At 41.2% G+C, this 14,456-nt stretch overlaps 1 protein-coding gene across 4 annotated transcripts in view; it reads right to left on the bottom strand.

Moving 5' to 3' along the window:
* The window catches only part of Crybg1 (crystallin beta-gamma domain containing 1), a 244,754-nt gene that overhangs the window by 39,923 nt on the left and 190,375 nt on the right, over positions 1 to 14,456 (bottom strand). For all 4 annotated transcript variants that reach the window (XM_021236886.2, XM_004855440.4, XM_021236887.2 and 1 more), the window contains 4 exons: positions 12,790 to 14,360; positions 5,188 to 7,492; positions 363 to 410; positions 159 to 277 (listed from right to left, as the gene is read on the bottom strand). In XM_021236886.2, coding sequence (XP_021092545.2) covers positions 159 to 277; positions 363 to 410; positions 5,188 to 7,492; positions 12,790 to 14,360 — 4,043 coding nt within the window. The remainder of the gene's footprint in view (positions 1 to 158; positions 278 to 362; positions 411 to 5,187; positions 7,493 to 12,789; positions 14,361 to 14,456) is intronic.

The following is a 14,456-nucleotide window of genomic DNA, read 5'->3' as shown; positions in this document are numbered from 1 at the left end:
CAAATAAAAAATAAAACAAATAGGTATAAATCCCTTTCCACAAACAGTGTTTTCTGCATTTTACACTGATAAGGAGTAATTACAAGTAAAGAAAAAAGAGCAAAAAGGTAATTAAGGAAACACACACTGTAAGTTAGGAACCTAAGCATCATTCTTACCATCCTCTAACAACTTTTATAAGTACCACTGGAGACAGCTTCCAGGAACTGCAATCCTGAAAGTTGCTGAAAACTTCAATATTCTTCTCAGAAACATCGGGTTCAGTGAATATCACCACCTGTGAGAAAATGAAAGTAGCAGCACTCTGTCATACTCCAACAGACCAAGACAAAATCTAGACTAGAAATAGAAAATGATCTTACCTTTCCAGGTCTGGGATTGAGTTTATTTTGCACACTTCCTCTAAGTGTCTGTAATCAAATGGATAAAAACATAACAATTACAACTTTACATAATAGTCCTCTTCTCTATCTATGATCGTCTAAATAAAATCATATTTACCGCACAATTTCTCTTTTTGAAACATGGCCAACCTGCTTTATGCCAAAATTATATTAACGCTGTATTTAAGTTCATACTATTAAGAGTATTTTTCCCTCTCTAGCTGAATTTGCTGTTTCAATTCTCATTTAAAAACTATTTCTACTAATGCTAGAAAATTCAGGGCCCAAAAGTCAGACCTAGGTTTTATGTCAATTCACAGACTAAGAACCAAGAGATTGTAATTCAAATAATCTTAAGTGTAACCTCAAATACATAAAGGAAATTAGGAGGTATTAATCACTTATCTACGAAGAGCTGAGTCAACTTTATGTGCTCATATACACATCCTATCTGGATCTGTAAATATTGTTTTAGATTTTTTAAATTTTTATTAAAAATGTATAACTTTATTATTCACTAAACACACATATATACAAAAATTAAAATTATTCAAAGAAGAGCAATGCAAGGGAATAAACTATAATAATATTCAAATATAATAGAACTCAACCAAAGCAAAACTGAAAAGTACTTAAACATTTTACCATATAAGTTTTTAAAAACCTCAAGCATTAATCAAAGGATGTGATTTGTTTTAGAAAGATTTTCAAAACTAATAATGAACAAATAGTAGTCTGGAAAAAAAATTCTAATTAGCTAGTAGACTCCACATAGGGCAAATTTTTAAAATTTAAATTTCAATAGTCATGTGACACGTGATAGAAATATAATCTGAGAAATATGTTATTAGGCCATCTCATCCATGTGTATCGCAAAGTACCACACAGAGTGCCAACTTGTAAGTGCAAACTGAAAAGGTATACGTTAATCACCTGTGATGGCCTCTTGATATTATCCAAATATGCAGTTAAACCTGAGATACATGAGGCTACCACTGGCATAGCAGCACAGTTTTACAGTAAACTCTTTTATATAAGTAGGATTATGCTCTAAAGGATGAAAAGCACAGCATGTTATGATAAGTACATAAAACAGTAACAGTCATTTATCACTATTGAGTACTGCATACTGTACATAGTTGTATGTGCTTCTTCTGGAAACACTCTTCTCTCCTTTAGTCTCAATGACTCTTCCTTTCCAACCCATTGATGAGCTCCAGCCTAGTCTCTATCTACATCTCTTCCTACAGTTTTAAGCACAATCTTACATATGGATTCTTTCCAGATTCCAGCCTGTAACTCTGATCTCTCCCCTTCCCCTCCTTCCCACCCCTACCCCTTTGAACTTTTTCTTCCTATTTCAAATTATCAATTACTCCTTTTAATCATTTAAATCCTTAATTACACTTTCAGTTTCTCACACTAGAGAAACTATTCTGTATTTACATGTGTGTCCTATTTATTTCACTTAAGAGGATGGCCTCAATATGTATCCATTTATCTATAAATGTCTCTAGTTTCTCGTTCTTTATGGCTGAGTAGTACTCCATTTTATTTTTTGTATTTTTTATTTTTTTGGTACCGGGGATTGAACTCCGGGTCCTTGCGCTTGAGTGGCAGGAGGCAGAACCACTGAGTTAAATCCCCGGCCCAGTATTCCATTTTATTAAAAAAAACCCACATCTTCTTTATCCAGTTTCCAGTTGATGGGCACTTGGCTGCTTCCAAGCTTTAACTATTACAAACTGTGCCGCTATGAACATGGGTGCACGTATATTACTGTGGTATGATTCTTTTAATTCTTTTGGGAATATACCCAGTAGGGGAATAGCTGGGTCAAATGGGACCTCTAACCCTAGTTCTTTGAGGTATCTCCATACTGATTTCCCCAGTGGTTGCACCAGTCTGCACTCCCACCAACAATGGAGAAGGGTTCCTTTCTCTCCACACCCCCACCAGCATTTGTTATTGGATGATTTCTTGATAGCAGCCATTCTTTCTGGGGTGAGGTGGAATCTCAGTGTTGTTTTCATCTATATCTCTCGAATAACCAGTGATGTTGAACATTTTTTCATATATTTATTTGCTGCTTTTACTTGTCTGAGAAATGTCTGTTCATTTCAGATGCTCATTTTTGAATTGGTCTTTGAATTTGGGGGGTCTGATTTTTTTCATTCTTTATATATTCTAGATAGTAGTCCTTTGTCTAAGGTACAGCTGCTAATATTATGTTTTTATAGTAACATCTACCGTCATGTAAACTACTAGTCTAAAAGTGTGCTACATGTCACAATGTATATTGCACATGGTATATTTAGCGTCTCCTTTTTGATGGACAAAATATCTTTTTTTTGGTACCAGGGACTGAACTTGGGTCCTTGCTCTTGTGCAGCAGGCGGCGAAACCACTGAGCTAAATCCCCAGCCCCAAAATACCTTTTTGTATGGCTTCAAAACTAATCATTTTTCAAGACCATCTTGACAAGACCAGTAAAACCAGAAATGCATAAGATAATAAAAATAGTAATTATACACATAAAAATATTACAAAACATGGGCTACTTTCAATGCTGACCAGGATGCCTCTTCTAAGGCCTGCCTTTGATCTCACTTCTCTTGCATCATACCAGAGTGGGATATGCCCCAAGATGAGAGGAAGGCCCCACTGAGCACTATTAGAAATCAAAATGGCATATACTTACTTTATATATATATATATATATATATATATATATATATATATATATATATATATATATACCTACATCTGTATCTAAATGTATATATGAGTACATACACTGAAGGAAAAGACTAAAATTTTTAAGAAATTCAGGTAAAATATTAAAGACAGAACCATCATACAGTCAATAAAGGTAAGGACCTAAAGAAAGATCAATTAAAAAAAATCATAAAAAGGTCTGGAAAAAAAAATGAGGCATTGTTTCTCCTTTTTACTCCAGCTGACTTGATTTTCATAGGGAAACTGTATATTCTGTTGTCAGACTTGTCAGATTAATTAAAAAGTACAAAGCCACAATGAAGGGGAAGTGGACCAGCAGAAACTCTGTGTTTGAGAGAAAGTTAAAAATCGGGGGACGGGGATTTAGCTCAGTGTTTTCGCCACCTGCTGCACAAGAGCAAGGACCTGAGTTCGATCCCTGGTACACAAAAAAACACAAAAAAACGGATGGTTTCAAAGTGCTATAGGTTGGTTCAGCTTTCAATGTATGATCCAGATGCTCTTGGAGGTCCCCAGTATCCTTTCAGAGTGTCCAGAGGTCAAAGCTATTTTCATAACAAGGAGAGCTTATCTGCCCTTTGCAGCTCAGTGTCTCACAAGTACACAGAAGGGCTCCATGAAATGAGATGATGCCACAGTTCTGACGGCCAATGTTTTCTGCTATTTTAAATGCTATCAGTGTTCAGTTCTCACAGCAAATTCTGATGGGCAGAACCTGTACAAACAAAAGCTCTTTGAGGTTCTCAATAATTTTTAAATGTAAATGGGTCCTGAGACCAAAAGAGGAGAAAGGCATTGGTTTACATAATCACATGAAAAAGGGAATCTGCACAGCAGCTAGAAACCACTATACATTTTTTGGGGGGGCGGTTATCAGGGATTGAACTCAGGACTCTGTGCTTTCGAGGCAGGTGCCGGAACCACTGAGCTAAATCCCCAGCCCTCCACTATACATGTTTCAAGAGCTTCCAGAATCCCATTCTATGACAGGATTGCAGTAAAAACCAACACAACACACTGAGACATGCTGTGGGGCTCTATCCAGATGAGGACGGGAACAACGGATTCTCTGCTGGTCATAACCCTATGCTTGCCAGGTAGCTGGCTCGAAAGGTAGGCCACCGGAATTCAAGCTCCACTCGTGGTTTTTTGGGGTTTTTTTGGTACAGGGATTGAACTCAGGTCCTTGCAGTTGCAAGGCAGATGGAGTCCACTCGTGCTTCTAGGCAAAGAAAGCTGAGCTGTAACCCTGATACTCTGCCTTCCTCGTTCATTGTCTTCCCTTAAGTTCAGTATCAGGCTTGGGAGCAAAATGGCACAAATTCACATAAAAAACTGAGTAAGGAAAACAACTTCTTGGCTGGGTGTGTTGCTCAGTGGTACAAAGTACATTTAACATGCACAAAGCCCTGAACTCAATCACCAGTTCCAGAAAACAAACCAACCAAAAAATTAAACAACAGGGAAACCTCTGGCAAATAGAGAAAAGAAGATAGAGAAATCACTGTCTCTAAATACTGTATTTTGTGATCCTCACTGTAATATTAAAGGAAAGCTACAATGTAAATCAAAAGTTTTTATGCCTCAAACTTTTGCAGGAAAAAAAAATTTCACTGATGAAAATTAATTCCTATTAAACAGAAAATTCTTTCTTAGATGCATGGGATAAACATATTGCTAAAAATAATGGGAGAAATCTCATAGTCTGAGAGAAGAAAAAGAAAACGTTTTTCTGCCAGGAGGGACCTTTCCAAATAGAGGAAGCAGTTTCACAATCTTCAAAATTCGAAGTACATAAGAAAAGTGTCTTATCTGTCTCCAAACTCTCATCTATACTTTTCATATAAACTCATATATACTTTAAAATATGTAGCTCATTATCTCTAATGACCACGAATGTCTTGAGAAGTCTTAGCACATTTTTGTTTGATCCCTTGTAAACAGGTCTTCAAATTTGTGAATACAAAATTACTGTACACAACCATTTCTAAAGAATAACATGTGCTCCCATCCTCCTCTCCCCCATCCTTATAAATATCCCAAATGATACTATATTGGTACTTACCATTGTGTCAGATAATGACATTGCAGAAAAAGAAATGCCTGGATCATATCGGCTTGATTTAAAAAGATCTGTGAAATCAGCGTCACTGTTTCCAAGGTTTGGCAAATTTGACTTAAGAACACTTTCAATATGATTAGTCTTTTCCATATCATCACTGTTCTTCAGTTTGGAAAATTTAGTTTCTGGCATGTGCAGGTTGCTTCGTGAATTCAGATCTTCTTTGGTTTCCTCTTTTTGAAGGTACTTTTCCATGTGGCTTGGACTTTTCACACTTGAATGAGAAGTATTTGATGAGTTGAAATTAAAGACCTTTAAGGAGTTATGGGGCAGAAGATTTGGCTGTTCTTTGTTGGAGCCACTGGGCAGGGCACCCTGAGTTGTGGGCTGTCCCACTGAAGTCAGAGATGGGGAACTGTTCTGAGAAGTGCTGAAAGATGTGGTCATAGTTTTGACTGATGTCACAGAAGGAGAAAAGATTTTGTCTTGCGGTAAAGAAGATAATATGCTTGAGAAAAGTGCACTTTTTTCAAGCCTTGACCTTTTAACTCCACCATTGACAATATCCCTGTTCTCTTTGTCATTTATCTCTGGAGTCACCGGAGATTCACTTTTCCCATTAATGTTGCCGTGCAAGGACTTAAAGACGACACTGTTTTCAGCGGATGCACGTTTGGGTCTCAGTTTAGATTTGGGGTCCAGGCTCTGCATCAGATGTAAAGCGGGTAACATTTCTAGCTGGCTTTCCTTCTTTCCCAAACCAACAGTGAACACGTTGGGATCAAACACCTTTTCTAAATTGTCCTCATGAATTGGAGGCATGGCAAAATGAGGGGCAGGAGAGTTTGGCATTCTGACCTTCTTCTTCTTCTGAGGCACACAAACTGCACTGTCCATCTTTTTTATAATTTCAGTAAATTTTTCCATATCAGAAGAAGAATCAAATACACTGTCATCGCTACCAGCAGAGACATTCAAAAGACTAGCAGGGGTATCCTGGCTATTCACAACATTCTGATCTCGTCTTTGAGGAGTTTCTGAATAAACTCTGCTGCTTGGAGAGTTATTGGGGCTGGACTCAGCCACTGGAGGTAATCGGCTGCCCTCACTTTGAGCATGGGTAGGCAAAGCTTTCTCAGATTCAGCTGGTATGAGATATGAGTCAGACTTTGCTATTTCTTCTTCTTTGCAACAAGTGTGCTTGGGTGATGTGCTTGTATTGCCCACTACTTCCTCTTGCTGGGGAGTACAACTTGCAACAGAAACCACCTCAAGTTCATTATTGTGACAACTTGGCAACTGCACTTCTCTAACTTCAGAGCTCTCTGAGATGATGTGGGAGCTCACATCCTGGGGGTTCTCCACAGGAAGTACAAAGGACCTGACTTGGACAAGGACCTTGGATGGATACTCATTTCCCACAGCTTCTGAGCTGCTCTCTGGAGACAAAGGAGGGTTTGCTTCTCCCCCTTCCCCAACTTTGGAGAGTGGCATTTTCTTGCTGTGGTGAGACATAGGCAAAATACATCCATTATGGTTTTCTGACGCTTTTAGATCAGTGCATGGAAAACTGCTTATGGGACCTTGAGCACATACATCTTTGGAAACATCCACAGGAATTGGGGCAGGTAGTGGGAGAGAAGGCTCAGCTGGGGGCTGTGAGTCAGCAAATGTATCTTGTGGCTTTGGAGGTAAATGTTTGCTATCAAGAGCAGAGGGGACATCTTGTGCTGTATCCATCAGATGTTCGAGTGCAAGTCTTTTGCTGTCAGCAGCCTCAGAGTCATCTTCTAAGAGTTTCTGGTGCTGGATAGGAATCAGAGCAGTAGCCACTGGTTCTGAGGGGCAGCCAGCATCTGTTTGCACATTTTCTGTATCATCTTGGTTGGGCTGAGGACCAGAAGCTTGACCCTTTGTGGGCTCTCCTCCCCTTTGTCTGGGTGCTGGGAGAATCTCTTCTTCAGGGAGAGGAACTTTGGTTTCTGCAGACTGTTCTTTCACCAGGCCACCATTCTGGTGACTGTTTGGCACTACTTTCTTTTCGGGTTGCTCCATTTCCTTAGCTTTTTTGGCCAAATTCAACTTTGCCCTCCCAACAAATGTCTTATTAGAGGCAGAAGTGTTCCTTGTGGCTCGAACGTCAGTGAGTCTTGGGCTATTATTTACCCGTTTATTTTCAAATAGGGAGATTTTGGTGGCAGTGTTTCCCTTATGAACTGGCTGGCTAAATGGATTATGCTCGTTTCCCAAACTATTAGGATTCTTAGGGGTTTTAAGATTTAGTTCCACATGCTTGGGTTTGGCAGGTCTGCAAGAAAAAAGCAGGACAGTTATTGACCCAGTTTTAAAAAGTGAACACACAAATGTATAACACTATGAAAAGCCAACATTTTCCTTGTATATGAAACATTTTAAGACACCTAAATACATTGTCAAATATTTTAATAGATTTTTTGTTTGCATATGAGGAATGATTAAGTTTATATAGCTAAGAAACGGAGGCAAAGGGACAAACAAATTTATGGAGCACTAATATATATGTACAGTGCTTGGCCCTACAGGTGGAAGATATTACAGGATCTGAAGAATATTAGAATAAATTTAAATATTTAATTCATTCTCACATTTTAAATAGGTAAATGATTTCCCCAAACATCAATTACATGGTTTTACTTTACTGTAACTTTTAAAAGTTTGTTTATTTATTTATTTATAGTTTTTGAAACAGGGTCTCATACGCCCAGGCTGGCTTCAAACTCATGGTGATCCTCCTGCCTCAGCCTCCCTCAGTGCTAGGATTACAGGTGTATGCCCAGCTCTAAAAAAGTTATCTTAAAAGGCTAGATTACAAAAATTTAATGTATTATTGACCCCTTTAGATATTTTTTTCTCTCCTTTCCACATAAGATTTTCCTGATTATATGTGCATTTACTTTAAGAAGTATTCATTTTTCTTTTTCTTTTTTTAAACAATGAGACAGAGTCTTGCTAAATTTAAATTGCCCAGGCTGGCCTCAAACTTGAGATCCTCCTGCCTCAGCTCGTGGAATAGGTGGGACTACAGGTATGCACCACCATGCCAGGCAGGAAAATATTTTTTAAAATCACTCATAATCCTACTTCTTAGAGAATATTCCCATTAATATTTTAGCCAATGGGGCTGGGGATTTAGCTCAGTGGCACTGCACCTGCCTCACAAGCACAGGGTCCTGAGTTCGATCCCTGGTACAAAAAAAAAAATTTAGCTCATTTCCAGTCTTTTTTTTTTTTTGCGGGGGGGATTGAACTCAGGACCTTGCACTTACAAGGCAGGCAGCGGCACCACTGAGCTAAATCCTCGGCCCTTATTTCCAGTCTTTTTATATGCATAGTTAAATATTTTAATACAAGTGAGATTATCCTATTACTAGGGTTTGGTATCTTGCCTTTAAAAAAAAGCTTACTTAACCTTATATTTTAGGTTACTAAAAAATTCTGTTTGCAAAGTTTTCTTAGTGTTTGAATAAAAGTCCACCATATGTATGTATCACAATTTACTGATAAATTATTCAACTATTGGTTTTATAACCACTTGTTGGGTACAGAGAGGCTCCCCTCTCTGTCACATTTCTTGGGTACAACTGCTCCCCAATAGAAATAATGCCTTTAAATATACACAGTGCTTTCTTTCATAGGAACAAAATCTGCCCTGTTTGGCACTGGCTGGCCCTGGGCCCTGGCTCTCACACTAATTATCTGTGTGAATGCGGTCAAACTACTTTACCTCTCCGGACTCTACCTTCTCTCTATAAAAAGTAGATGGTTTAGTTGTTTTTATTTCCCTTCAACTTACCGTTGAGGGAATTTGGTGGTGGCTTGGAATAGTAGGGACTGCAGGATGAGACTGTCCACCTCCTTTCAACAATTAATCACTCCTACTTATCTGTTTTTATCACTTCTATACAAGCTTTCCTAGAAGGGTTCCAAAACTTTTTTTTAAAAAAAGGGTCTAGTAGTTTATAAAGTGGTAGAGATAAATAATAACCATTACTTAGTCAAGTGCCATCACTTAAATGCTTTATTTGAGGCCAGGGATTTAGCTCAGTGGTTTCGCTGCCTGCTGCGCAAGCACAAGGACCCAAGTTCAATTCATGGTACCAAAAGAAAAAAGATTGCTGGAAGAAATGCTTTATTTGGCTTACCTAATGTACAAATTTGTACATTCTGTTCTAAGGGGAGGAAGTTGAGGCTTGGAGAAAGTAACATTTCTGAGGTCACACAGTGACAGGGCCAAGGTCTGAAGCAGGTGCTGTGGTCTCAGATGCCATATTCCTGCCCACTATACTCTTCTGCTTCCCCATTCAGGGTGAAGAGAGGCTTGCCTAACTGAAGTCCTCTGGTTCTTTCCAGCTTTATCACTTTAGAGGTCAATGAGTTATCACAAGTTCTATTAGATAAGGCAATCAGACTTTAAAGCCACTTGATAGTGATACCACAAAGGTGGAGAAGCATAAAACTCTCACAGTCTCCCACATGGACTCCACTTTTTTAGAAGGCTAGGCCTGGAGCTTCTGGAAGGAGCAAGCAGGATAACTCCAGATAAGATCCTTTATCCTTCTGGGTAAAATGAGAAGCCTGGGCTAGATTTCATTAAGTTCTCCACAAATGAAAATTCAGATTTTCATCTTTTAAATTTTTATTTAAATACTGAGTTTAATATATGCTCATAAATTTTCCCAGCAGCTGTCCCCATTATATCCTTAAAATACCTAGTCTCCCTTACTGTAAAAGCAAAACCCCTTAAATTTAAAAGCAAAACTAACTCATAAGCCCTTCCTTAAAGATTATATTCTAAAACCAGTGAGATAATTAGAAATAGAGAGCTTACAAATGCTGTATCAATTACTGAAGGATGGTCACATACCAGGGAATACACCTTTAAAAATTGTCACCAATCAGCTCAAGGAGCAGTACTCAAGTCTGTTCATCAAACATCAAAGTAAATCTTACACGCAAATGGAAAATGCTATAGGTTAGCCAACAGCTACCTTGCGGATAGGAAACACATCTGCAGATTAAAGATCTGCACCAAGATCAAAACACCTTTTACAATCAAACTTTCTGTGCTATTAAGTGCTCCTACCAAGAGTCACTGCAATTAACCTAGTTGAGATTGATTAAAAGGAAGGCTCCTATAATTTCTGTCATAATGCCTGCATTATACTAATACGAGAGGGCAGAAAAGAATCCGGAATCTAGAAAGCCAAACGTATATAACAGGAAAATTCTATTTTAAATATACCATTTTAAGAATTTCAACATTCAGCACTTAGCAGAGAACATGAAGAAACAATTTTTCTAACAGCATAACGAAATATGTAGCTTCATATTCATTTTTCAGAGAATAAAGAATACAGTGGACCCTTGAGTTACGAACTCACCTCATTCCTAAGGGCTGGTTGTAACTCAAGTTGGTTAATTGCCTTCAAAGTCTCTCTACTGTATAACTGTAGGCCACACTTTTTCCAGGCAGATCTCAGTGTCCTTAGAGAGACACTGGCCCAAGATTTCACAATTAACCCACATAGGAAATGATATTGTAATGTTCCTTCCGGAATTCCTTAAGGGTTAAATCTGTATCTGAGGCTATCTGGAAGCACAAGCGGCCGGCATTCCGGTCATAACTCAAACTTTGGTCATAAGTTAAAACTAAAATTCCGGCCTTAGCCCAAGTTGTTCAAATGTCAGGCTGGTTGTAACTCAAGTGTCCACTATACCAGTAGTTTTTCAAACTCTTCAGTCTCAAATTGTTTTTAAAAATAATCTGTTAACATTTTTATTTGCAATACAACCATAGAAAAAATTAAAGTAAACTAAAAAAAAAAAAAATTAAAGGGTCTAAAAAACCCCATTGGTCAAACAGAAATAGATCAAAAGACTAGAATTAATTTTCATTTCAATTGTTTGCCAATTCACGTGTAAGGCATTGTGCAAAACAAAATTATATAAAATAAATAGTGAAGAAAAATTTTAGCTCAAAAATAATAAGTACCGAGAAAAAGACTTGGTTTAGTTTAGGAAGCAGCCCATGAAGGATTTCATTGTAAGATTGGCTTTTCTGTCCTTTGTTTACCCTGATTTTTAGCAGTAACAGTTCTGGTTTTTCCACTGCTGTCACCCCATTGGAAGACAACCGAAGTGTCCTCAATTAGGTACATAGCAACTCCCTCTAAGCCCACACTTAGGAAGGTTTCAGTGTATGCTCACCGTGGTCTTCTGCAAATAATGGGCATCATTCCCTCAGCTCACTTCTCCAGCGCTATGGTTACAGAATAAATAGCTGACTGTATCCAAGTCAGCTGCTGTAGGTTGGCAGCTGGTAAGACTGCTCACATTATTCATTAAGCACATTTTCCTCAAGTGTTTACCAGACTTCCTACTCCACAGCTTACTTCTCCAAGAAACCAAATAGAATGAAACCCATTCAGCTTGAGAAGGATAATGTGGGGCCAGGGATTTGGCTCAGTGGTTCAGGCACCTGCTCACAAGCGCAAGGTCCCAAGTTTGATTCCCAGTACCCCAAAAAAAGAAGGATAATGTTGCACAAATACCGGCTCTTTTAATAAATGTGCGAATGCAGGAATAACTTGAGCACTTACTCATTTTTCACCTGTGCTAAGTGGAGAGGGGTGAGGCAAGGAGAGCAGAAGCAGAGAAGGAAGTCTTCCGTTTTATAGCCCTATCCTATCCCCCTACAGAAATCACATTTATCAAGGCCCAAAGGCCCAGCTCCTTCAAAAGCCAACAATGATTTTTTTCCTCCCCAGAACTTCTGATTTGTCTGCTGAGTATCACCAAATGCCATGAACATTTCAAGAGCAACATCTGCAGGGCTCTTCCCCTATGCTACCTAGAACAATACCATGCATAGAAGGTACTCAATAAACATTTGTAAAATCAATAAAATTAACAGCACATACAGTGTTTTGTGCCTTTTCACTTAGCCAATAATTTCCCAGTAAGAACACATATCTTTTTTACAATAATTGAAAACTGATTTTCAGCCTGGGAGCAAAAACAGCAGGTTCCCTAACATTATAGAGTGAAGGAAGCGATGAAATATTTGTATTGGGGGCTTTAAAAAGAAAATTAGGACAATCATGCACTGAGTTCCATAAAAGGTTCTATGAATTCTGTTAAACTCACCCCCATCACAACTCCTGGGTCATACCGGATGTATCAGTGTTTTCTTCTAGTGTGTTTTAAGAATGTCTTACCTTAGACCACCTGTGAACATTTTTCTTTGATTAAACTCTATAATTAGCTAACGCCAAACCATTAAGTCTTGTCTGTTATTTATGTAAACATAGAGCCTTAAGGGTTTTCCTACTTTTACATTCATTTACCTAAGATCTTACATGAAAACAAGAACCCACGAGGCTGCCAAATGTGTCATCTTCTTAAACTTTAACTGGGTAATCTGGTCCTTCACTCTCAAGATCAACACAGAAAATTCAGCGCACAGACAATTCCACAAACGCGAAGACCCCGCACCTTTCCTAACGGCACCCTCTACACGTCCCGTGGACATGCAACTCTGGTTGGACCAATTCCACAGCTACTTACAGGGTCACTTTTGTGGTCACCGTCGACCTGCCCACACCGAAATGGTTCCTGGGCTTCAAGCCGTCAGCCTCAGAAGCTCCAGCCGACCTGCCCTGCTCTTTGCTTCGGCCTCCCTCCCCCCGGCCATCGAAGTGGTTGGGGACAGGGCCCCTCTTGTGCTCGGGTTTGATCTCCGGCAGCAGAGAGCTGCTCTTGACCGTAAGCTCACGAGGGATCACCCGGGCCACTTCCTCCCCGTAGATGGTCAAGGCGCCCTTAGTGTTCGGGCCGGGGTCGGGCGCGGGCGCTCTCTTGGGTGGCAACTCCTTGGCGGTAGCCCGGGGAGCGCTGGCTGGAGAGCTGGGCAAGGGCTCCGGGGCGCGGCTCCTGCCCTTCCTCTTGGTGGGGGACGAGGCCGAGGCCGAGGGAGGCTGTTTGCTGCGGTCCGACTCCCCGCGGAGCTGCCCTTTGGGGCCGGGCTTGGATTCTGGGCTAGCCGTGCAGGCAACGCCCCCGTCGAGGGCCGCCCGCGGAAATTTCACTTTCATTTCAGCGGAAACTGAGACGTTTGGCGCCACCTCATCGTCGAACACCGCGTCGTCCGGGGCTGGGCTCTCGGGCAGCGCGGCGTCGGCGCCGAGGGAGTCCGTGGATTTGTGCGACTTCCTTCGTCGACCGGACCTGCGGCCGCTTGACCTCTTCTCCATGTCGGAATCACCGCAATCTTCTGCCCCGGGTATAATTACGACCGGCTCGTCCACCTGCCCCGCCTCGGTCTTGCTCAAGTAGATATCCAAAGTTAACACTTTGGCGGGGTGGGCGCGCTCCGCGGGCCGGGCTGTGCCGCTAGGCTCCTCGGAGACGGCCCTATTCTCTGCGCCCTGGGCTGGAGGGTCGCTCGGCAGAGCGGAAGCGTCTTCCGGGGGCTGGCTGCCTGCGTCCAGGGGAAGCAAAGTACTTCCTTCAGGACCCACTTGGGGGGCTCCGTCGGGGGCCTCGCCTAGTCCTGCCCCGGTGGGCGACCCCGGCGCACCTCGCGCGGTCTCCTGTTCACGGCCAGCGCCGGGCACGGCGTCCTCCCCCGGAATGCGGGCAGGTGTCTCTGCGTTCTCTCGCCTGGAGGAATTCCCAGGTGAGGAATGCAGCTGCTTGGCAGCGGTGGTGGCATCTGGGAAGGTCTCTCCCTTTGCCTGAAGAGGTTCTAATTGGGGTGAATCATGGCACTGCTGCACTACTGCTGCACTGCTGCTCGACGCAGGTGACAGCTCCAGCTCGGCGTCGGCGGGGGTTGCCTGGATACGTCCCTCAACATCCTTGGCCTCAGCCTCCGGGGGCTGCTCCCGGGGGGAACCCGCCTCGCTCAGGTCTGGTTGCTTTAGTTGGCTGCACGGAATTTTGCTCTTCTCACTCTCTCTTTCAGGGAGTTTAGAAGAGTTTCCATTTTGGGGGGAGAGAGATTTGGCGTTTGAGCTGGTGGGACTGGGACTCTCTATCCCATTTCTGATGTTCCTTCTCCTTCCAGCTGTAAACAGAGTGCCAAGTTTCCCCAAAACTGGTTTCCTTCTGTTGTCTTCTGGTGGTTGTGCTCTGGACTGGAAAATAAAAGGGATGGAGAGAGAACATATGAGAATCCGGGTATTTCTCCTTTAGTAGCATATTCCAGTACTACTGCAAGCCAGGATGGTAAT

The sequence above is a fragment of the Heterocephalus glaber genome, unplaced genomic scaffold (assembly GCF_053883595.1).
Source record: "Heterocephalus glaber isolate CG9 unplaced genomic scaffold, H.glaber_assembly_v1.0 deba00000942, whole genome shotgun sequence".
Classification (NCBI taxonomy): Eukaryota; Metazoa; Chordata; class Mammalia; order Rodentia; family Bathyergidae; genus Heterocephalus; species Heterocephalus glaber.
Note: the sequence above shows the minus strand (reverse complement) of the source record. Positions and strands in the feature narration are given on the sequence as shown.